The 25,359-nt window shown below is 32.7% G+C and overlaps 2 protein-coding genes across 2 annotated transcripts in view; both read left to right on the forward strand.

The window, feature by feature from the left end:
* LOC109537195 (lachesin) overlaps window positions 1-16,640 on the forward strand; it is a 73,661-nt gene extending 57,021 nt beyond the window's left edge. Inside the window, exons 3-9 of the mRNA XM_019903802.2 lie at window positions 3,782-3,894; window positions 5,791-5,976; window positions 7,361-7,556; window positions 9,789-9,920; window positions 11,718-11,837; window positions 12,854-13,024; window positions 13,367-16,640. Of these exons, the coding sequence (XP_019759361.2) occupies window positions 3,782-3,894; window positions 5,791-5,976; window positions 7,361-7,556; window positions 9,789-9,920; window positions 11,718-11,837; window positions 12,854-13,024; window positions 13,367-13,701 (1,253 nt within the window). The 3' untranslated portion in view covers window positions 13,702-16,640. The remainder of the gene's footprint in view (window positions 1-3,781; window positions 3,895-5,790; window positions 5,977-7,360; window positions 7,557-9,788; window positions 9,921-11,717; window positions 11,838-12,853; window positions 13,025-13,366) is intronic.
* A 6,126-nt stretch (window positions 16,641-22,766) lies between these two features.
* Window positions 22,767-25,359, forward strand: part of LOC109533890 (probable G-protein coupled receptor 158) — a 173,633-nt gene continuing 171,040 nt past the window's right edge. The window contains exon 1 of the mRNA XM_048670154.1: window positions 22,767-23,872. Coding sequence (XP_048526111.1) covers window positions 22,915-23,872 — 958 coding nt within the window. The 5' untranslated portion in view covers window positions 22,767-22,914. The remainder of the gene's footprint in view (window positions 23,873-25,359) is intronic.

The raw sequence follows: 25,359 nt of genomic DNA on the forward strand, positions 1-25,359 counted from the left end.
GAAATAGTCATTATTCCCTCTCATTCTCCGGAGATATAATCATCCATAGACTTACTAGACGCATTTTTAATAAGTCTGATATAGAATAGTCGTGGATGAAATCCATTAATGAATTTCATCCACATCAAGAAACATCAGAGATTTTTGTTTACACATAAACATAAAACTTTTTTAGCAGATTTATTCTAAAGTAAGTAGGCTTTAAAAATAGCTTAGTTTAAGATGGTTTCATTTTCACCACATTACCGTATCTCGAAATATAATTCTACTGTTGTTCGCTTTAATGTTAGAATGCATATACTAAATTAAAGGTTGCTTCGCATTACCACAATTTACTACGTATTTCAGCAATTTGCTGCATTATTGGCATTTACGCCTGCACGGTAATATAGAATTAATATTTGTACGGCGTAATATACCTGAGCGGCTCACAGAGGCAAACAGGAACAATTTAAGGCAGATTCGACATAGTATTATGTTAAGAAAAATGTTCTAATTGCACAAGATATCTCTATAACACTAACCGTTCTCTGTAGATGTAATAAATTTCGAAATTCTATTCCAAAAAAAGAAGTTCGTAGGTACATAGGCAACTTTCCAATTGCCCAATTCCCATTGGCAATTAACATCTTAGAATTCGTAAATTTTAGTCGTAAAACTACACATTGTTCAATATTCACATTGTGAAGTGGAATATTCAAATATCAAGTATTCTTCCCCAAACCGCACCATCGAAATGAAATCGATATTAGTATGCAATCCAAGTGTCTATCAATATTGGATTTCTAATGTAACAGTCATAATATATAACCAACATCCAGTGCAGAAAATACGATCAAATGCAAGAGTTTGACAATAAAAGCAAACTGCTATATAAATATGCGCCATACTTAAAGGATACCACAAAGTTAATATAGTATGATTCCATAGTTGCTTTAGGAAATCTGGCTAACGCTTTACATGCATGTACCATATGTGTATTATCTATTAAGTGATAAATGTCATGTTTGAGAGCTAGTGGGAAGGTTTGAAATATTCAGCACTATAGATTTTGATAAGAGGCTAAAATATTGATACATAAAATTACCCTTAGGAATTTTGAAGTGTTTTATATTTATTATTTTTTTTATATTTTTAACGTGTGTGTGTGTGTGTGTGTGTGTGTGTAAAACAAACTTGTCCGCAAATATATTAAATTAAACTAAAAGTATTTTGTTTCGACTAAAATTTCCACGAGTTTATAACTATAATTAGCTAAAGTAAAATAAATGATGAGCACTTAATTAAGCTAAATAATCAGAACTGATATCATAAAAAAGCATCGCACCATCCTCAAGAAGTTAATTATCTATTTACATTTTTCACTATGATAAAGCAAAGTGCTAAAGGAATATTCTATTTACTCTTCTTAGCCAATTCAAATTTAATTACAAAATATCCAGGTTATTTAGAGATTCACTTAAAAAGAACGAAGAGTTTAACCAGCAAAGTAAATGACAGTCCCTTTAAATAGTTTATAAAGATAAATCCTCCGGAGCTAATTCCGAGATAGAAAACAGCCTGTATGCTCAAGGAGATTATATACTGCTTGTCTATTTTCATGTAGTAAGACCAAATATATTTTTTATTTTTCCAACTCGTGCACCCGGTTGAGCTTTAACTTCGACAATTTCTGATGATATAGGAGATTCTCAAAAAAGATTAAATAATTTTTTTAAAGTTACTTTTAATGAATTGAGTTATAAAGTTGTTCATTTATGTAACGGGGAAATATTGATAGCATATTCAGATTTTGCAAATATATAAAAAATATTACTTTAAAGGCTATGTAATTAATAATGATTGACATATTACTCCACGAAATATTTTAAATAATGTCTTGGGAATTTATTCCAAACGTGCTTGTGGTCTTAAGTGACGAACAAGATGAAATTCCATAACCAAGAGAACTAAAATAATATTCCGAGAAATCCTTTAATAAAAATTGAGTGTATATAAGTGTATATCCTCGCTAACTGCACAGACTAGAAGCAGATAAGTAAAGCGAACTGAAGATATTTGAGGGTATAATCTGCTGAAAGCGAGCAAGAACGTGTTCTGTATACAGAATCGCAGTTGGGCCAACATAAGAATTTAAATAGTCGAAATGTCACACTCTTGAAAATGAGACTGATTTACATTGGAATGTTGCTTATTAAATATTTACTCGAATTCAGGTGACGGCCTGCGGACATTTAAATGCGAGTCCGACAAATTCCTCCATTATCTAAAACTCCGGACAAAACAAACTGTTTAGGTATTTAGGTAGGGCGAAATTGCTGAGCGCTATAACACTCTGCAGCTGGTATGTACAACACTATCTTTCGGAGACAATGCTGTACGACTTAAATAAACCGTTGATGAGAAGACAAAAATTTGTCATCACAAGTAAATTGCGGGAATATGCATAGAATGTTAACGAATGGGACAATTTTCAGATTTAGCTGTCAGTGAGCAATTACAGAAAACGCTCGGAAGGTAACTTAACCATATCATTGCTGTAATGTTAAGTAGTAAAATAATTTTCAACTCAGCTTTTTATTATACAAAGGCCCTGTTTCCGTGCGGGTTTCTACCTATTTTAGGGTTTTTCGTTCTTCTAATATGTGCTCGTAAAATATCGACTACGTTCTAAATAATCAGTTTCGAGTTTACTGATTTAGTGGAAAATTTCTTGTAGCTTTTATGTGACTTCCAAATAGCTGCTATATTATACCTCGGACAGAAGATGTATCAGACGCTCAAACAGAAACGACGCAAAAGTACACTTTAATACAAAAACATTTTAAATTGAGGTAATCCCCTGAAGCTGACAATGTCCTCTTCGAGAATGCAGTGTTAGCTAAGTTTCCAACGTAGGGCGAGCTTACATTATTATATGAATATGAAGTGTTTGGAATTTTTTATCTTTAAAAACTATAAAGAAAATCATAAGTGTTTCAAAAATTCAATGCTGGTTTATGGAAACAGTTGATTAGAACAATAACGACGAATTGAAATTGGTTGGATATATATATTGTTGACCGCATATTTTTATACAGCTCGCAAGCTGGCAACAAAACGAGGTTGTATTATAAGGTTTAAGTATTTTAAGCGGGCTAAGGCAAAATGCTTTCTTATGCAGCTAAATACACACTCCTTGCATTTCAAATGAAAATTTATAGCCAAGGAAAAATTTAATTGAAAGTAAACAGATGCCTTTTCAGTTACCGTTATTATATTCCGTTTAGAAAGCGCTAAATTTATGAATAGTAGCGTCCGTTTAATTCACTTAAAGTTGGAAAAAGGAATAACCTATGACGAGAATAATACGCAGTTATAAAATATTCCGATCCAACTAAACCATTTCAAATACGAATTAATGTCGAGCGCATCAAGCTTTACGCAAAGAACTTTCAGGTTATTTTAATTGTTTTCAATATGCTTTAAGGCTGCTACAAAGAATGGCCATCGATAAATACATCGGTTGAAAATAACCAAAATAAGCTTTGTTTTATTGAAACAACTTTCTTAGCTCCTAGCAGCCGAAGAAAACATAGCAAATAATGTTTACAGTGATTTAATATTTTAGTTAACTGGCAACTAAGATAAGATTTTGTAAAAATAAATACTACAAAGCTGAACAATAATGTGACGCAGATACGCAAATGCTAGCAATCCGGGGTAATTTTAATTAAAATTGCGAGGTAAAAGCAACCCCTGTAACTACACCCTTTGCAGTTATCTTTTTGCTTTGTTACAGGTCAAATACCAAAGCCCGAGCCAGAATTTCTGGCTGCCTTAGAGAATCAGACAGTCACTCAAGGCAGGGATATCGTCTTTACTTGCGTTGTCAACCACTTGTCGAGTTACAAGGTAAATATTTTATCTCCTTCAGGTAATTTGAGGCCTATACATAATTATCCATCCCTCTTGAAATATAATGCTTTTAATTAAACTTATTAAACAATAAATCAACATAATGACATGCTATTTGTTATTGGGTACTGCAATGATTCAAAAGCATTTAATTTTGTAAGAGTAAACAGCAACCACGTAGTATAATATTTGTATGGAAACTATACGAGCTTACCCAGCTGAAGTCGAACTATTTGAAAAATTCTCGATTGGAGGCCAAAACTAACGGGTTTACCGTAATATAAAGTCTTTGTGACGAAGTTATTTTTCCAATATACCCCGATATCTTCAATTTCTCACGCGTCTGAAATGTAGGAAAAGAAAAGTATAAAATGATTTTATCAAAGATGCCGCTCAGATCATCGATAGTACCTATATATAGAGTTGATTGCATTGTGGGTTTGCCGGAGGTAACACAAAGATGTCCAATCAGCCTGCACCAAGCACTTATTGGATTTCAGTTCTTGCAAACGAACTTTCCTGTAAATAAAATCAGGCGAAAAACCAATTGTGACCATTCGTGGTAATCAATTCCTATTATATGCGCTTTCTTTCGCTGAAATCCGTCAAAAGATCTCTGGAAAATGTTTTTCCACGCTTTTATTTCACTGTGTAGGGTGCCGCAATGTGAATTATATTAGATATTTATTTTCAGGATCGGCTATAAAATTTCATATTATTAAGAAACACTAATCGTGAACAATATGCATAAAATGTATCGAATATAATCGGCTTATTTGATAGCGTCATTGATTGATAACTGAAAAATAGATGCAGCGTGAGATCGGCCATAATTTCTGTACCCACATATGTAGAGGAGAGACCTATTTCAATGGGATACTTAAACAGACGTTCTAAACCCGCGTAGCAATATTTTGAAGAGATTCGCATTATCAAAAATACTGCAGTTTAAAGGTGCCTGATTCAAAAGACTCAAAAAGACTAGATGCAATAAAAACTATAGAGAAAAAATAAATTTCAAAAAGGAAGGAATCCTCGAAGAAAGAAGAATATACACAGCAGAATTGTTAAAACTAACAACTACCCAAGCAAGTTTTCCGGAAATTGTCGAACATGTCTATAAATAAAGTTTAAGAAATGAACAAACATGGCGTTTGCTGAACCAGATCCATTTAAGTATATCGAACTTGTTTATAGCTTTGTTTAATAGAATCCACATGGATGATAGTTCATCGTATCCAAGCTGTCTTTTAAAAGTAATCATTTAATCGTTGAAACTAAATGGTCAAAATTGGGATTTCAGATTTAATTCGGCGTGGGTAAAATTATACTGAACGACAAAAACAATTTTGCATCATCTGCACTACTTTGAATAAAGAGAGTGAACCTATAGAGCATTCGTGAGAATTGAAAACGGCTTTAAAAGCTGGAAAGTTTTAATTAAATCATTTATTAAAATTTAATGAAACAGACTTAACGGAATTGTTTCTGGGTCTCCGGAGACCAAAATATTTTACCGCACGTCTGGTTCACATGTGCTGTTAATCACTTGTCTTCTCTCCGAGTAAATCTACCACGATATATCTTACGCACTGGGATGGATATAAATTTAATAATATACAGGGCCGTGTGTAATGGTCTTGATAAATTAGGGATGTCTTCTAACTTACCTGAATAGGTGGATATCCGATTAAACACAGAATGGTCTGAATTACCCTTTATTTCCGCTTTCCATCCTTAGTACATGCACTTTTTATTGAAAACCTAAACAGCAAATAAACTTTAAATATCATCAGTTTGCCACATTTTTTATGCTATTGAGGGCGAATGTTAGTTTTATATGTGAACTTCTGCAGCAACTGCCAGTAGTGCACGTTTATCCATTTATTTCAGGTTGCTTGGATTAAGTCCGACTCGAAAGCAATTCTTGCCATTAACACACATATGGTGGCGCAAAATCCACGACTCGAGGTTACTCACAATGGACATAATACCTGGAAACTAAAGGTACATAATGTACAAAAGAGTGACGCAGGGACTTACATGTGCCAGATTAACACCGACCCAATGAGAAGCCAGGTATGAAGTGTTTTTGAAACTGTTGAAGTATAAATTAAACAACCAGATATGCAAAATAAAGAGCGATGATTTGGATAATTACTATAAATCTTAAGGTTGAGAAGCATTGAATAAAATCCCAATAAAACACTTTGAGAGAAAACTACAACAAGCCATTTTAAAGCATTAATATAGAGTGAAAAGTTATACCATACGAGCACTATACCTAACGAGGATTCAACTTGTGAGCAGAAATTTAATTATGAATTAATGTATTTAATGAAACTCATGCCATAGAATTTTAAACACATTTCTGTTGCGAAACCATTTTTGTTGGAATTAGGGAATGGGCTTAATTTTTGTGGTACGAGTGAAGCGTATTGTGTAAAGCTTTGGATTTAATACGAAATTCCAGGAGAATTTTTTCACGTGCTTTATTTCCATTTGTTTCACTTTTTACTTGTCCTAGAAACTGTCTAAAGTGAAAGCGAAAAAGTTTGCTTCAACAGAAGGAAGATATTGTTTTGATGTTTTAAATAATTTTGAGAACAGGCAGCTTGAAATCTTAATCTGTTTAGAAAATGATCAGTTTTATTTATTTGAAAGTTTATACGAGTCAAACATTTTTGAATGTTATACCTTTCCTTTCTCGGCTAGATTACTATTTAAAAAAAGGAAAATTTGTAAACATCACCATTAAAAAACAATTATTTTTAGTAATTTAGCAGCTTTAGCTTTGCTTTTATTAGGCCTTATTTAGTGACACTAGTAGTAACTAGTGAGTAACTCAAACAAACTAGTGATCTCTATTTTTCACTTTCCTGCAAGCGCTCTTAAGCTATTCATTTTGAAGCACTGTGCTTGAACAAGTAAATTGAAATTATTAAATTTTTAAAAATTATACTTCATTAAATAATTTGAAAAGCGCTGATGCGAAATAGCATATAAATTGATTGTATGACCGCAAAGAGAAACAAAAGACCTTCCAACCGAGATGCCTCTCGACCCCTATTTCCATTTGAGATATAAGGGTCAAGGCCCCCTAACGAGAGAACTTCAAGAAGGGTTGTCGAACGTGTTTCTGTCTTTTACCAAAGTTTTTTATATTAATAGTAAATTGTTCAACATGCCACCCTGCAAAGGAACCTACTGCTTATTTAATTTTAATAAACTTAGATAGAGGCCCAAACGACAGCATCATCATTCCAATCCTAAGTTAATTATTTTTTATTAAATTATAAAGGCATTTAAGCTTCTTTTAAATTATCAAATGATTTTAAGCTGTCCAAAATTTTTAACTTCTTAAGTAAGTTATGCTGTTAAATTAGAGACAATTTAGTTATCACAAGTAAAACTTTAGAATTGAATTTTTATATCTCAAAATAGAGTAACCATTTCTTTGCAGTTGGGAGTGCTAAATGTAGTAATTCCTCCGGACATCTTGCCGGACAACGAATCTGCTGAAGGTTCTGGAATTTCGATAGAAGGAGGTATCATTCGTTTAAAATGCAAAGCGGTTGGAGTACCAGATCCTACCGTCAGCTGGAGGCGAGAGGACGGGAAAAACATTGTCTTGAGGCATGAAGGAGGGAGAGAAAAGGGTGAGTGAAGTTTAGCAATAAATTGTCATTTTTTCACAACAATGCTCTCTTCGTAAAGATATAAGATGAGCTTACAAAAGAAATATACGTGCCACCGCTATAAAAGTAAAAGAGAGTAAGTGCAAAGTGGTGTCGTTAGAGCACGATACCATAACATTTTACTTTAGTTTAAAATCCAAAGCCGAAGCAATATTTTGGTAACAGTTCGATGCAAGTCCTATTTTATTAGTATTGCTTGCTATCGAAAATCCGTACCAACTTCGGTATTAATTTAAAGAAAACGCTTGTTTATTGGTTGGCTAGAAATTTCACTTCAGTCTTAAACATCTTATTTTAATATTTAATATTTACGATAAAGTGAATCTAAATTGTGAAGGAATTTTAATAAAGGAATTTTTCACGGTAAAATCTCAAAGAGTTTCTGTTGATAAATTAACGACATTCTTTGATTAAAATGCTCAATTTTTGCGATCTAAAATTTAATGTATCATGTTTAATTTAACAGTATCTTAAAGGGTAAGCAAAATTCTGCTATCAAGGAATTTTTGAGATTCCGTTATCGGAGAATAAATAATAAGAAAGACAAAAATTGAACTAATAGTATTTCCCGAAACAAGGAATTATTTGCTTTTAAATTATTACTTGAGAAATTGATGCTTAATATTGAATGGTTCCGTCTCGCCTGTTCCATAGATTAAATCAAACAGGTTGCAAAAAAGAATAAATCCGTCCCAATAATTTTCTGGAAAGAATACATTTTACAAGCCAGACAGACAAATCTTACTCATTTAAATTTCAAATGGTCTATTACCCAGGCTGAACAGAAAGGTGATCCAGGTGCATTTGGATTTTGAAATGCACCTGAAAATATGAATCCAATCAAAGATATAAGAAATTTTAATTAATTTTTTCTTTTGAAATGCACCAGATATCTCCAAATGTTAAAATATTGTGTGCATGATATTTTCATTTTTTTCATGATCACTTTAAGACCAACTTTCGAAAAAATTAATTTATATCATATTCACTTAGGGTACGATATGTATGATACAAGTGACTAGAATTACTAATAATTACTTTTACCTCTTAATTAAGTAGGATATTCAGGAGCAAAAATTGCGAACAACTTATCGCTTACCAATTTGGGTGATTCAAAATAAAGGCCAAGTGTAAGAGACTTCATCCATTGCAAACTAAATTAAGTAGAACGTTTGTATAAAACTGCGAACGCGTAGTAAACCTAAAATATAAGATCGTAAGCGTATTAAATGTTGCAAAAGACGATTTTTAGCAAAATGTACGCCCGCTAAAGTTTTATGTCCAAAAGGTTATTAGAAATGATTGTTCGGCAGCCCGAGGGTGCACGTTTCATCAAATAGAACAAGCATTGCGACTGGCATTTATATCCAACAGCACTTGAAACCCAACTAAGCATTTGTCTTTATTCTTCCAATTGAATGAGTTGTGGTCGCGAAAGCCGTCTAGAGGCCCAATCGAGAGCCCGTTTTCCAGAAGAATTATTCGGTTTGTTTACACTGGAAGTTTACTGAAAAATTAAGTATTTCAGGCCTTACAATTCTCGCCATAACAGACTTCATTTTTGAACTGTTTACTTTTTAATGAGTTCAGCTCAGGCGATATTGCGTTTTTTGCCTTTCGAAATTCAGAACGTAGGCCTATTAACACTGGTTAATGGAAAAAGGGATCCTTGCCAACTTTTATGCGTATGCCAGAAAACCAATAAGCATTGCAAACTAATGAAGTGTAAATAGCAGAATGCATATCACAAAAGCAATACAAACATTATCGCTTACCAATTCAAGCTTTAGCATAATCAACACACAGATTCAACGACTTTTTTCGTTCTTTTTTTAACATTATTTCTAAACGGAAATATACACATATCTACAATTATTAAATATTCCCCTGTCCAACTGAATGATATTTACATTTAAAAAGTTATTCTTATTTAATTTATGGAACGTTCGGAAATGTATTTTTCATTTCTATTAAACAATAACATAGCATCTGTTCATTATCAATAAATAATTCGATTTTTGAGCATAAAATGTTCCCACGTAAATTTATTTTTCGATTTTAATTAAATGTATTCAAAGGAAAAAATGCAGAGAAATCTATAGCAGTTGATATTTAAATATTAATAAATATGAAAATATGTGTGAGTGTAGGTATTATTTTATTTGTCGTGTAGCCTAAAATATTTTTTTCCAGCTGTTAAAAGCTTCGATGGCGAAGTACTTACGCTGACCAATGTGCAAAGAACAGACATGGGAATCTATTTTTGCATTGCAAGAAATGGTATTCCCCCATTAATCAGCAAGAGATTTGAGGTCATCGTGCATTGTAAGTACTACACAACTTTTTCTGATATCCTAACACAGTTATCAATTCGTTTTTGATGCATTTTTCAGCAGCCGGTTAAACATGTCCACAACTCGGAACCTTATATAAATTTCTATGGAAGGTGAATGGGTCAGGGCAATTAACCTCTCAGAGGGTAGAAATAGTTATACTTACAAAAGTAGCTATTTGGAGTCATTTATAAAATCTTGTCTGAATATGAGGAAACAAATAAATCATTTTTAAAGTGAAATAATTGGAAACTGCCGTTAGATACACGGAAATATTACTATTTCTAAAAAAATTGTTTGCAAGTCCAACTACATATTTCTTTTTTGTTTTGGAAATAATATAAATCATGAAATGTTTCTATAGGTTTATGTACACGAATACGACCAAAAAGTTGTAAAGGCATTTTGGGAGCACTAAGTTATTGCAAGAGTAAATGTTGCGGAAAATTAAGTCGTATATACCAGTTTTTATTTATTTTCGATAAAAGCTTTATCAGTGTCAATAAATAAGTTTCCGTTTGGCTCTAAGGTAGAACAGTATTACCTGGGGAGTAGGGCGATTCTTTGTCGTTTCGCTTTTTATTACCGAAACACGATATTATTTTGCTATAAATTGATATTTTATGATTACTAGTCAGTTACAAATCAGACTTTTGGACAAAATTATGAAACATAATAGAGACACTTTCGCATTATTTATCAGTAATGCGTACCGATAACAGTCGACTTTTTCAATTGGAGTATTTGATAAAAATACATACAGGGAGCGCCCTGCAAAACTGTTGAAAACTGGGCAACTAAAACTGACAAAGGGTTTTTAACTTCATCGATAAAGTTACTTTGAGCTTCTCAGATGTGAAACAATCATTTCATGAAGAAAATAAAGCATTTCTTCATGGTATTTATGGTTAAGGTAGTTTGCAGACAAGAAGTCCGTGAATGAAGTAGTAGATATTAACAAAAATGGTCCTTGTTTTTTAAAGTTTAAACTGTACTAGTTGCACTACTTTTTGCTGTTGCGAACATTTTATAAACACGCTTTATTTTCGGTTTACAAATAATCATAAATCTAGCATGTTGAGACCAGCCTAGAACAAGTTTCTAGGTTCAGTACTTTTTTAGCAGAAAAATCGAAACATTTTTCACGGTTTTTAAGTAAATTCTAAATGATTTATTCTGATAAGGATATTCTAACATTTTTTTGGAACATCAGGAATTTTGAAAATGAGGACGTAACAAAATGTGTGTAAGATTATCGATAGTTCTGGTCTAGATAGAGACAAATTAAATGGAACCTATGCGCTAAGTACTGTCAAAGGCGCCACTCCATTTAAGTAGATTGACAATGACTTATTTACATCTTCATCTGAGCCCAAGATTCGTAGTCGTTCGTGCATTCGTAGTCAGTCAAGGTGTCTTATGGAATCTATAATAATTTAATGGATACTTTCGATTCAAAAGTCAGAAATTGCCTGCTAATTGAATTTTACAGAAGCAGCAAGTACCGGGGGAGAGGATTGTGTTAAAACAAATAATATATTATTTTGTGCCTGATTAGTGCCAATTTAAATTGCCAAAATGTAATTTTTGTTTTACAGTAATTTAGTTAATATCTCTTGAGTTGGAACATTCTGTATGATGCAAACGGTTTCCATTGGCCATTTCGTGCAAAAGTGGCAAAAAATGACAGCCCTTAAATTATTCTTCCATATGTGTTTCCGTCGCTTAACCTTTTTATAGTGACTCACATATAAATTTTATGGCTCTAATAACCTATTTAATATTTCAGTCCACCCCCTTATAAGCGTTACGAATCAACTTCTGGCTTCGCCGATTGCCCGAGACGTAGTAATGCAGTGCGAGGTTCAAGCATCCCCAAAAGCTATGAACCATTGGATGCGGGACACCGGTAAGCACTTTTCCCTTGAGTCGAGCTTAACCGACACGAACTCATATATATTACGCTATCCAGAGCAGCCCGATACCCACATTTCAAATTACTGAATGTGTTTTTCGCTCTTAGGGCGGACTTGTTAACTATACTATTTATATTTCCACTTGAAAATATTTAGCTCCAATCAGTGTTCGCCCTGCTCGCAATTCAATTTGACATTGAAGCTATAACAATAAATGAATTATTCTTTTAGTGAACAGTCTGTCGTTTACCTTGTGCTTCTAGTTATTGTTGCCCGAAAATATTGCTTTGATTTGGAGAGCTCGCTAAGAGTTAAGTTTAAGTGTTAAGTCGGCGAAATTCTAGAGGCACATCTACGGATAATAGATAGTTTTGCAATATTGTCCAGATATACACAAATAGGTCTACGGTCTCCAAGGGTCTCACGCAATACCAACAAACAAAAAAAAATCTCTTCTTGTTATTTAATCACATATTATGTACCAAAAAGGGGACGAAAACAGTCAGAGCTTTGCGAATAAACTCAATTGATAAAAGGGATTAATAAAACTTATCAATCTCTTCGCAGTGTATAGAGCCAATATAATAAATAAACTTGGTCGGACTACAAGAATCGGAATCTGACTAATAGTAAATTAGGAAAAAATCAGAAGTAAAAATAACATCGTATGTAAAAAAAATTGCTGAAAAGTGCTATTTTGTAGTGCATCACTAATCGGATAAATATGCAGGAAAACAATTTAAATTCTAAATTTCAATGTGATTTCTTCAAATCTACTCAAGTCAATAGTGATAACTAATGTTTCCTATAACTAAACGAATAGGATTTTATGTGTCAATATATGAAAAATTGCTTTACTTCGCTGCAGCTGCAACTTCTTGGATATGAAAAGTGATTATGAAATATTAGATTTTTTCAAGGCAAGACGCATATGTTTTAAGGGACTAATATCCGAGTTCGTTAAATGTTTATTTAGAAAAATGTTGCTGAAATGGATAATTATTTTCAGGAGAAAAAATTATATCCAGTGATAAATACGTAATGGAAGAGCTGCAGAAAAACGAATATTCCTTACAGATGAATTTACGAATACGGAACATCGAACGACGGGATATTGGTGGTTATATTTGTACATCATCTAACGCTTTAGGTAAAGCGGAAGGAACGGTTAGATTACAAGGTAAGGTAGACTAACACATTTCTACATTTTATCGATATATAATGGAAAAGCCAAAACTCCAATATGAGAAACTTGCTTCCGACTTAAAGACTAAAATATGTATGTATTATTGTGATATGTAAATTTCTGATTTGCAGTTTCCGACATTGCCTGAATGAATGAAGTGTATGATTTTGCTTGGCTAGTGAAATTGACGGCAATGAAATTATCGGAAAATTATGTGATAATATTTTGTGTCAACCGATTGTGATAAACAACAAATGTTCTTAAATAAGGAAACGTGCATACAACTCACCTAGAAACTTTTGTAATAACAATTAATCGTGAATAAACATTTTACAGAAATTCACTTACCGCTTGAAACAACAACAACGACCACAACGCCAAGATATGTAGCGACAAAACCGCATAAACCTGCAATAAAAACGGCAAAACCCAAGACTGGAAAAGCAAGGAAAAAAGAGTCTGACAGCAAAAAAGAAGAAAAAGACTCGGAAACTCCATTTCTCCCTGAAATCAAGTCACCGACACCAATATCTGTTCTTGCTACCACTACCCAGACTCCCTCGGTCATTTTGCAGCAGCGAAATGGCGCAATGATTTTATCAAATTTATATACATATATTTTTATTGGATGCATTTCAACACATCTGGTGATTCTAGACAATAGTTCATAAATTATTACTTGTAAGTGTATATAGAAAATATTGTTGGAAGTTGAAGAAACGGATGCCTGAAGTAGTTCAGTAAAACACTACGATGCATTTTACAGTTACTTGAAACTATCAGGACAAATTAAGTTAAATTACTGAATGTAACACATACAAAGTCTATCAAGTCATGAGTACAAGAATCTATGAAAAATATCTAAGCGAAAACATCCTACGGATATGTAGAAGAAAAGTATTCACAAACCCTACAGAAGAAAGGGCACAACTACGTTTCACCTTTGTGTATGTGCAAATGCTTCAGACATTTATTTCCATTGAATGCTGCACTAGTTGTGAATCGGAATCTGTCTTCGTTCATTTTGCAACTGCATACTCGAAGAAGTTTTGATTTGTCAGATGAGTTTTACCACCATATTTTTAGCGTTTCCTGCATCTAACGTCGTATTATGTAAGATTAAATATGTGAAAGTCATTGACGTAGTTTAATTATTCCTATTATTATTCTACTATTGAATTTGAAACTCGACACAAAACTTCATGCTGTATATGTGTAGTCCAACTATCAGGATTTGATTTATTTGAAAACTAAATGGCCGCGTTTCACCTAGAATGTTCCCACTTTTAACATGTTTTAATTGCTGGAATAAGTACGTTTTTTTCCATTATTGGCATAACGTGTCTTTTTGTTTTGGGAGTTTTTGCGTACTCAGCCCCACGAATAGTGTATATTATTATTACATGTAACACGTCAAATATGTAGAGAACTATCCAAAAATATAAAAAAGGTAGCTGTGTTAAAGAACTAAAATCGCTTTTCTTACTGAAAATGCTAAGAATGGTATCCCTAATCTCCAATATTTTTAATTTCGAGCAGTTAAAATAAACGCTAAATGTTCATTAATAAATTTTAAAACATTCATTCAGTGCAAGTCCATAAGATCCAACTATTATCATAATCCTAAGCATGCATAAAAAATACTTCATGAAACTACTCCCTGTAAAACAAATGAGCGGTAAACTAAACTGGCATCCTTTTCATTCAATAACTTTTCACGTAATTCGAAGTAGTTTTGTACTACATTCGCAAAATCAGCGAATATTGAAAATATTCATTACATTCAAGAAAAATATATAAATCTTGTATTTTGTACGATATTGCGGTAACTCTCTCCATCAAACAAAAATGATTCTAATTCGTTGTAAAAGTATTTTCTGGTTTACAGTGATGGGACACGGCAGCTGCCCATTTACCTATCCATTAATTTTAAAGGGGCTTATTCCCTTATTAACAATACAGGGTAATCTGAACTAATTTATAATATTTTTTTTATCATTAAACAGCATTTAATTTGTGATCAGTTAAAAGTTACTGTTTGATTTATAAGTTTTTAGAATAAGTATTGGAATTCCTAGACCATAGACAATAAACAAAAACAATGTTTCTGTAGTGGGCTCGATGACATTGTAGAATTATTATATTAACTCAGTATATTGTCATGTTAGTAACACATATCAAGAGTTGCTTAACAAATAAATAGTTAAAGATAGCTCAGAATATAGTCGTCAGTAGCCAATATTAAGATCAGCATATAAGACAACTAAGGAAATACAACCAACATATTGCTTTGGAAGCAGCACATATCACAAATTGGATAAAATGAACATTAAAAAGAAAATTTCTAAAGTAAGTGTTATAGCAAAGCTGCAAATAGCTACCCAAAAAAAATTCTCAGTATTTTGATATAAGCAGCAGGTACATATCAAGTGCTAGATCAATATCCCTTAAACATCAATTCTGCATGTATGTCCTAATAACCCTTATATTATTCTAATATGGCAATTTTCTGAATAATCCTTACAACGATACATTATACAATAAATAAATTTGAACAACTGGCTCGATACATTTCTTATAAGAAAATTTTACAATAACCAAAAGTTAAACTAGTTGCTTTAGGCAATATAGACGACAATAAAATACTCAGAACTATATCAAGCAAAACTGTTTAAATATCATTTAATTTAAGATTAGGGTGACAATAACATATACACAAATAATAAAAACCTAATATGAATGATTAAAGAGAGACACTATATATTCTCTTTTTTTTTGAAGAAAATCATCAGCTTCTGAACTAACGAAATTTACAAAGTGAATTTTAAATAGTTTTAGAAGTTAGTAAGTGTTCTTGTCATATTTCAAAAACTAAAAAATTGGAATTCTTTTAGTAAACTAACCAGCATATCCACATAAGAAGATCTCAAGGAAGTAAATACCCATAAAAAGAGACTTTTTAAAATTCACATTGAATGTTTATATTTGATAGGAAAGATTAGACGTAGCTATAAATCGTAAAATGTCTTCCGCAAGAACATTATATACAGTATTTGTGATTTTTTAGATTTAATTTTCAGTACCATAAGTCATAAGATCTAGTAATATAATGATCTTCGAATGTATTGACAGTATTATAGACGTACTTATACCTGTGTATACCGATTAAGTTTCATGTAAAATTTTTATGTGCCAACATTTCAGATTGAAATATTCAAGCTCTATTTTTTAGACTCACAATTACCAACAGCCTTTGTAATAATGGTACTATGACGGTACACACAAATGAAGTTTCGTTCGATTTAACAATCGAAATTCAATTGTTAAAATTGAATGAAACTTGATAGGAGATAAGAAATGTTATGCATATTACAATAATGCATTTTGGAAAGTAAAATAAATTGCGCAAACGCAACGTAGCTCTGAATATATGGGAAATGCAGTTAAGTTGAATTGTTTTTGTTTTATTAATTAAACTGTAGGCATCTAGGATAATTAATCTAAGTATCTACAATCATAAAATGTTTATCTAGAGTAGCTATAAAATAAATACCTGTTATTACATTTGTTATGTACCAAATTGATGTATATTGTCGAAAGCATAATATTATAATATATCATTATCTTTACCTCAATGAATAAAATTGTACGTTAATGACAATAATTCAATAAAGTATTTGTATAAACTAATGTGTGGTACTGAATCTTTACCCATGAAATTACGTAAACATAATCATGCATTATGTTTTATTGCAGGAAAACTTAATTCCTTTAAAAATCCTTACTGCCCATCAAGGCAATTATTTTCAATTACATAGTCGCTGAAACTGTAATACAGTTTAATTGGCAGTTGAACACAATGACTCCATATTTAGGTAATAAACGTTCCATTCATTTACAAAATGAAATATATCAATATATCGATTTTACAGCAGCCAGGGCTTGTAGATTTCTGCGAATCCTTATTCCTAATTTGTGTAGTCAAGTCAGTACGTTGAAAAGTACATTTCGCGAAGCTCAATAAATTCTGTAAAGATTTGTTACCGATCGTTGAACGCAATTCATAATATGCCCTCTTTAGGAAAGCTGTGCAAGTTAGGCACATTGATTTTTGAATAAAGTCAATATTCCATTCGGTTCTGACTAACGCTGTAGCATTCTCCTACAAAGTTCCACTTACCATAATGATGGCAGTAGGCATTTCATTGATTTAGATTAAATATTTTGATATGTAATAAAGAAATAAATGCACCTATGGCTTCAAATTCTACGATTTTCGTATCCTTTGAAGATAATTCTGTTTATATTTGCAAACAAAGTCTATTAGACAAATTTCGTAGTTACTAATTCCAAATGAGTTCATTTAATTAGTTCCCAGCAAAACATCCCGGTAAAGTACCCGCAAATAAAGTTTTTGAATCAATGCAGAGCTGGGTGTTAATGTCTGTTAATTACGCATTAACAGGTATTAATGCAAGACGATTGCCCCAGTTAAAAATATTTTTAAATTTCCAAAAATCTACTAACTTGGCGCAGCAATATGGACTGTATAAGCGTTTTCAATCATCTCGCTAAAACTAATAGCCATAAAGTGTTGGAAACAGAAGGAAAATCATGGGAAAGAGTCATAAAATCGAAGAGGATCTGGAAAACTATTGAATGCGAGCCAAAAAGTTTGCAACATATTGAGAGCTTTTATTAGCGACATTAATGGCGAAAACACTTTTTATGGTACGGATTTTATATGACCATTAACTGGCAAACAACCAGATAAATACCCGGGGTAATATAAATAATTTTTCTTATTTCAGCTAAAATAGTTTCAAAATTATTTGCATGTAGTACTTCATGTACTTGCATGTAGTAATCTTTTCAAGTAGGAGAACATTTCAATTTTATATTATTGTCAATATTAATTTTGCTGCAGTTAAAGTTCAGACGATTTTTAAAACCCAGTTTTATTTTATGAAACATTGGTCTTAAATATGTGATCCTATTTTCTTACCCATAAGGCATTTGTAAAATACCAAAAATCAATGGAACATATAATTGAAATATAGATACACGGTGATTCAAAATTGGCGTGATGCCTCACTTAGAGAGTACGAAAAAAATATGAAAAATGTTTTTTCCAATATTTCCAGAAAATATTAACACCTAAAGATCGAATTTCAACTTTGTTATTAAGCATTATTTTGAAATGGTCCCATCTTTGATTGGTAGCCTATTGGAATATTTAACCATTCGAAAAGAAAAATTACGACTTTTGCGAAATACGAACATTTTTATATTAAAAAAATAGTCTTACACAATTTTTAGTTTTGAATTTTGTTGAATAGTCAAAGCGGCAATGATGTTTTTATCATATAGATAATAGATAGTTACAAGTAGATAGCTTTTGCCAATAATAACAAGGATTTGTCAAACTCTGCCTTACTTTGAAGCTCCTTTCACAAAATGTAGACCAACATCGAATTTGCGAATATGTGATTAGTTATGGGAAAACGCCACAGTAACGCACAGCAGCAAAGAGCTAGAGGCAATGGACGATTGGCTCCAGGAATTGACGCAGATAATGGACGATCTTGAGATGCTCGGGGTCCAGCGATAGAGGAACACGTATTGGAGATAATTGTAGCAGGACCACCTTTTCAGGCATCCGTTAGTTGTCCCGATAACGCCCGTGAGGAAGGGATACATTCCTACCATGTGTGTAAGATACGCAGGACACTAGAACACATTAAATTTTTGATCTTCCCAACACCGGTACAAATTGAGCAGAAGTTAATTGACCGAATACGAGAAGCTGCTCAAAATGTGATACCAGACTGCTACCAAGAGTGGACGATAAAGTGATTGCGACACAAACACGTTTGGAGTTAAACGGGCAGAACTTCGAACATCGGTTGTGATTAAAAAGCTAATTATATTTTATTTGATCAATATTGATTAGCAGGAGGTTTCTGATGACAGCTGTGACGAATTTATGTATATCACTCATTTGCCCCAAAAAGGTTGACAGCTCTCTCTGCAAAGTGACAACGTTATCCTAACCTCAAAATATTTAATTGTAGTTTCACTTTCTTTGTTTTGTGTTTACCCATGGTTACTACAATATTTAATAATTAAGACGCAACAGGTACTTACGTAATGTTAATTAGGCATATTACTTTGAAAAAGAGTGTTGTCCTCCTTGTGATCTATTTTTTTGCAAATATCTCAGTCATTAATAACAATTAACTTTTTAAACTATTTTTCCTGTCCTTCCAAAGTACCCCCCCCACAACACCTCCAGAGAAATGACGCCAATTTTAAGAAGTATAGAATATTACGAACTAATCACTTGGAGCGTAACACTGTCCTATTTTAGATAGTAAGAAAAACAGTTGCAATTTGGTAAATTATGAACGTGAGAACAACTATAAATTACGAACACCGAATAGAAAATTAACAAGTGCATTACTTCTCAATTTTTCTGCAATTCTAAAATTATCATTTTTAAATGCTGCTGTGCAGAACCACATGGAAAAGTCGTCGACAGTACCAATTATAAATTGTTTTAAATCTTCTCATCACTTGAGAACTTCATCAGTTTAATGAATTCTAATCCGAATTAATTTGCCTATAATCTAACCGCATACACGTCTCTTCCGCTACCAACCTTAATTTAAGCTGTACAAAAGGCCATTATATACTGTCAGCTCAATATTAACTGCGTGGCAGAGTATTTCTGAAGTGGGTTAATTTAAGTTTTAGGGATACAGAAGAAAGCAAAGTAGCAGTTTATGCGACCAATTTAATTGAGTTTTAATCTATAAGAAGCAACAAGGAAATAAGTTTGGTTGACTTTTAGATGGAAATGGCAGCACTGAGCTAATTAGCATGAATGATTTTTCTGAGAAAAACTAATATCTAAGTTAATTATTTAGGTCAAGTGATTAATGATTAATGCTAAGTACGTATTTGCTGGTCCCAACGCACAGTACACGATATTACTGTAAAAACCATTTCCATACAAAATAATTGCATATTTTTGAGCAGATTTCTAGTTAATAAAGAAATGCCTTCAAAAACGACTACTAAATTTGCCGTCCATAAAACATTAAATTAGTAAAAGAGACTATAATTTAATCAACAAAGAACTTGCTTTTAAAAGCTGCTTAATCTACATCTTATTCAAGTAGGAAAAATCATCTAACAGAATTTCTTATTACCGTTTTAATTTTAAAACAAACCAGGATGTTCGGCTGAGTACGCCTATATAAAACTTTGCTTTTTCAAGTCAATTCCTAAATAGTTTATGAAATATTCCACGAGTATTCAAACCAGTAAAAAAATGTATACGAGGGAAGTTAGAGATAAAGATTCCGTTTTCGAATCCGCTCAAGGATTGAAAGAGACTAAAAATTTCAACTACCCCCCCGCCCGTAAAGTTCATCTATTTATGCAACGGTTCTGATATACAAAAATCTATATCAAAAACATTGAATGCACTCATACTAAATAATTTGCGAGTACAACGTTTTGAACAAATTTAACCAAATGGGGGAAAATTAACACTTCAAATGTTGTGCGTTCAGAAAAATAACTAAAAATAAATTGAATAAATCGTTTCTTGTTTACCATCAAATGCAAATAATTTATACAATAATGCTTAATTGAAATGATTAACTGCTTATTTATGATAAAACGTTGGTCGGGCAAAATATCCAATAAATCGCAAAATGTCAAACTTTATAATGATTTACCTCTTATCTCAATAGAGCTTTTATCTAATAGACGTGGCTTAAATATTAAGCTGGTACTTCGGAAATGCAATTGCCTTTGTTTATCTCGAAACTCACCAACGCTATATAACAATTCATCCGTAAAGTGCTTCAAATTGTGCTCTATTAGTAAAAGCAAATTGACATTAGAGCTGCAACGATTAGTGCTATAATTATTCGCATAATTAATACAGTAGTAAAATACGAAAAATTGGTTGTTTTAAGAAGTGTTATTGTAATTAAAGCAAATATATGTTTTCATTATTTAAGTTACCACCTTTAAGATGAACATATTAACATAAAACAATTCGCAATCTTGTGCGCATAAAATTTCCAATGTTATTATTTTAATTAAAATCTATGCGAAAGCCGGAAGTAACGACGCTCACACTACGTCGTGCATTTTTCCAACATTTCGCATACATCTGCGACAGATATAATGTCTATCAGTTGGAATAATATTTTTCGAATTCAAAGTCGATTCAGTTGATTCAAAATTCCGCATCAAATGAGACTTGGGATTGTGTTCACTTATTTGCCGAATTAGGCGAATGGTACTTGTCTAGGAAAAGATATGTGCAAATAGAAGGCGTTATTCAATGCAGTATGCAGTCAGATATATGAAGTTCCAGACGCCTTTTGTGCTTCATTTGCTACTTGAATTATAATTTTCAAACGAAAAGTTCATTTTTTAACTCTAAAAGTCGGTTTACTTATGGTGGTGTTAAAAACTTGATTGAATTAAGTGAATGCTACACACGAATTACCAAATTATTATGACTTTGCGCTGAAAACAACGAAATGTCATCACAAATAACACGATTTCAAGGAACAAAATTGGACAGCAAGTCAAGACTATTTTTGAGTGGACTAAAAGTGCAATCTGTCATCAAGTCATGGAATAGTGCAGCAAAAACCGCTGGCGCAGAGAAAAGGCGGTATTACTTAATGTATTCAAACGAATTGACAGAAACCTTTTGCCAAAGACCAAAGAAAGACAAAGTTTAGAAAGCCATAAGTATTTAACTTTCGTTGTCAGACAACAATTCACAATTGTTTATTTACTCCGAATCAGAAAAAAAACACTAACATTAACGCTATGTATTTTAAGAAACAATTAATAAGTTGGGGAATTTAAAATAGGAATTTTTCACTGTAGTGGGATCGTTAAATTCTCCCTACATTTCTTTTTGGGAAATTTTGGACTTTAAAACCTGACAGTGGTTGCAGTGAAGAGTAAAATTTAAATATTACTTTTTTTCTGCCATTTTCTGAAAGTACTAATTTTGTTTAACCCGAGGCAAGAACAGTAATAGAAAAATTCAAGTCAAGGCTAATATTGAACTAGCAGTTTCGGAAATATTAATTGAATCGGAGCTGACAAGAAGTTATACGTGTGTGTTTTAGTTATTGTATAGTTATCATGCACTAACCAACTAAAACAATTTTATAATAAGGATAAATGTAGGGTTATTCGGTATATGTACTGAAGAGAACTAGTTTAAGCACTTTTCTCAGTTTATCTCGGCAAATATTTGTGTGAGTTCATTTTGGAATTTACTTGAGGACTTTCAACCAAATTAATAGTTTTTAAGCTGCATCGACATACTGTTCAAGTAAAGCATAAGGAAACGTCAAAGAAATTATGTTAAATGAACGTAGACCGGAATTCGATTAACAATAATAATAAAATGTGCGTCATACTCCACCCAATTATGTCGAATTCTAAACTTGTTCTTGATGGAACAAAATAATGAGAAAGTTAGTTACTCAATCTTAATATTCAGTGAACTGCAATTAAAAATTGATGATTTCTATAGAATTATCTGGTAAATGTATAGGATGAACTGAATTTTGCGCCGCCGCGTTATCTTGTTGGGTTCAAAACGCGCCTGAACATCCCTTCTTGTATTTTAGAGCTCTTGCCGCCACATATTTGCCATCGCTTAGTTTTAAACTCGCCAAACACCTAGTCGGTCGACAGGAGCAGCTCTCGGGCTGTCACCACTTTGCGCGAAATTCAAAAGTTTCGAAGTATGAAACTTTGCAACTTGCAACAAAATTATCGTTTGCGTTTAAAGTTTGCTAATATGTAACAAAAGCTTAAGAAGTACGAAAATGAAATTAAAGCTGGGACCGATCTTGTTGCTTATTAACTTGCTCGCCGCGGAGTTTATAAGAGAGGAATTTGAGATTCGCCATAGGCGATCGCGCTTAATCAGGCATCGCCGGAATGGAAATCGGAATCACAAAAATACTGACAAAAAAACTAAAGAATTTATTACCGAAAAGACCGCAGTTTTTGAAGACAATGTGACAGTTACGACTATTGGAGAAGACGTCCTTGTTAAGTTGCCAGCAGCTGAAAGCACTTCTCGCCATGCCGAATTTGATATAATAAATATTACTGTAAATACAAATGTTGCTATAAATTATGAGAATACGTATGATAAATCATTTCTGTTCCTGGGTGATAGTTTAGACAGTTCGCAAACTAATCTCACAGATGTTAAATATGAGCGCGAATCAAATAAAACGCCCGCCGAAACTTATATGGAGGAAATACGAAAAAGACCTGAAAATAACAGCCGAATGGCAAATGGAGATGTAGATATTGTATCGCATTTCCTGCGAATAGTCGAATCTCAACATTTGTTAGGAGACAACTGCACTGCTGGGACTAATTTAACTCTTCGAGAAGGAGTCGTTGATCGTTATGCTCAAGAAAGATTCCGTGTTGAAGCCGATGTTGCTGTAAATAAAGCCAACATGCTTACCCGTCTTTGGAAATATGCTGACCCCAAAGTAGTTGACTCTGAATATTTATTGTACGCGTCTGTGTTTTCTATGGTTGAATTCGACGATGTAATTTTTGCTGCTGGTAACTGCTACGATCAACATCAATATAAAGACTATTTGTTGTTTTGCCCTTACGCTTATCGGCTTCCCGAAGGACAGATTTTGGTTAAAGATCTTGCTGTAGAGTACAATTATATGAGCAATTCTTCCGAGTGGTTCTTTAAAGCGCGCAAGAAGGCTGAGACTGTCATCAAGAACTTCGACCAATTTAGTAGAGGTAAGTGACCCGAATTCAGGATTGTAACTTTCCAGGCACGGTTTTGCTTAACCGTATATATCCAGTTAATTAAGTTATAATTTGTAAGGCATTTTTAGGCGGTTAAATTGCACCAAACGCAAAAGCATACTATCAGGTAGTATTACGAACAAGCCGCCTAATCATGAAGAAATATTCTAAATACAATTGGAGTTTTAACTTTTCGAATGTCTGGTAAACGTTACGGATCTCAATTTTCTACAGGCATTGTGAATACAAAGCTGTTTCCGAAAGACTGCTTCAGCGCGTGACTTTTCAACTGAAAATACGTTTAACTTTGCGTTTGCAAAAAGGTCGTAATTTGGCTTATTAAAGGGATGTACAGTAAAGGTATTACAAGGATTTTGAACATTGGTCACGAATGCGACAAGTTCAAAGCCATTTATGTCCTGTTTTATGACCAGTCAGGCGCATATTGCACTGGCTTCCACAGAATTTTCAACATATAGAAAGTTCTATAAAAACCTTTAATTCAGATGTATTATACTTTACTTATTTTATTTCAGAAAATAGGGCCAAAGTAAAATTAAAAGTTCGTATTTAAATTTAAATATTACAACTCACATTATAATGTTCCGCCAAATCCCATACGAAAATTCACCCTAAGTATGTTTTTATTAAAGTGAACATAGTAAACAAAGAGAGCAGGAAAAAAATAATTAATAAAAAAATTACCTGCAATGCAACATTGCTGTGTGTTAGTCAATAACTGAATTATTCTCGACATTCTAAACAAAAATCGTATAACACACTACATGTTCAAATTTGCTTACTTGAAGATTTATAGTTGTTAACATTATTTTTGATGCAATTCACTCAATTATTTGATCGATTATTTTAAATTTTGCTCAAACAGCAAAAGAAGAAGACACGGAATTAATAAATAAGATATCGTACCTTGATTAAATTGAAATTTTATTTTATAAACTGTTTAAAGTGTGCGTCGTTTACCTTTTGACAGTAACGAAGTCAGTGAACAAACAATATTTTCTAAGAATTTAGAAGTACAGTCAGAAGAATACCGGCAATACTACATTTTGAAAATGACCCCACAGAAAAACGTCAAATGCTGTCAAATACGGAAAATGGGCTGGCTGTTCAATAGTCCCCTTGCGTCCAATCCATTTCTCAGGAAATGGTTCATGCTCGTACTTCGCGTCCAACAGAGACGATCTCTCTTGTTGCAGCCATATTTGGTCTGCAGGTAAATTAGTATTATTATTATTCGCAAATAATCGCCTCAGCTCTGGTACAATGGATTCTCGTAAAAGTAGCAAATTTAAATACTACTGAAATCTCAAATTTCCCTTTATAAAATATGACAGTGTTACGTGCCCTCCAATAATTCCACACCAAACGTTGATTTTTTGTGGCCGTTGAGTATGGACTTGCTCCGTTCAATGTGCATTTTGGCTCTACCAATATCTACAGTTATACCGGTTTAGGTG

The sequence above is a fragment of the Dendroctonus ponderosae genome, unplaced genomic scaffold (assembly GCF_020466585.1).
Source record: "Dendroctonus ponderosae isolate FM_Combo_2020 unplaced genomic scaffold, Dpon_F_20191213v2 Dpon_F_20191213_1, whole genome shotgun sequence".
NCBI lineage: Eukaryota > Metazoa > Arthropoda > Insecta > Coleoptera > Curculionidae > Dendroctonus > Dendroctonus ponderosae.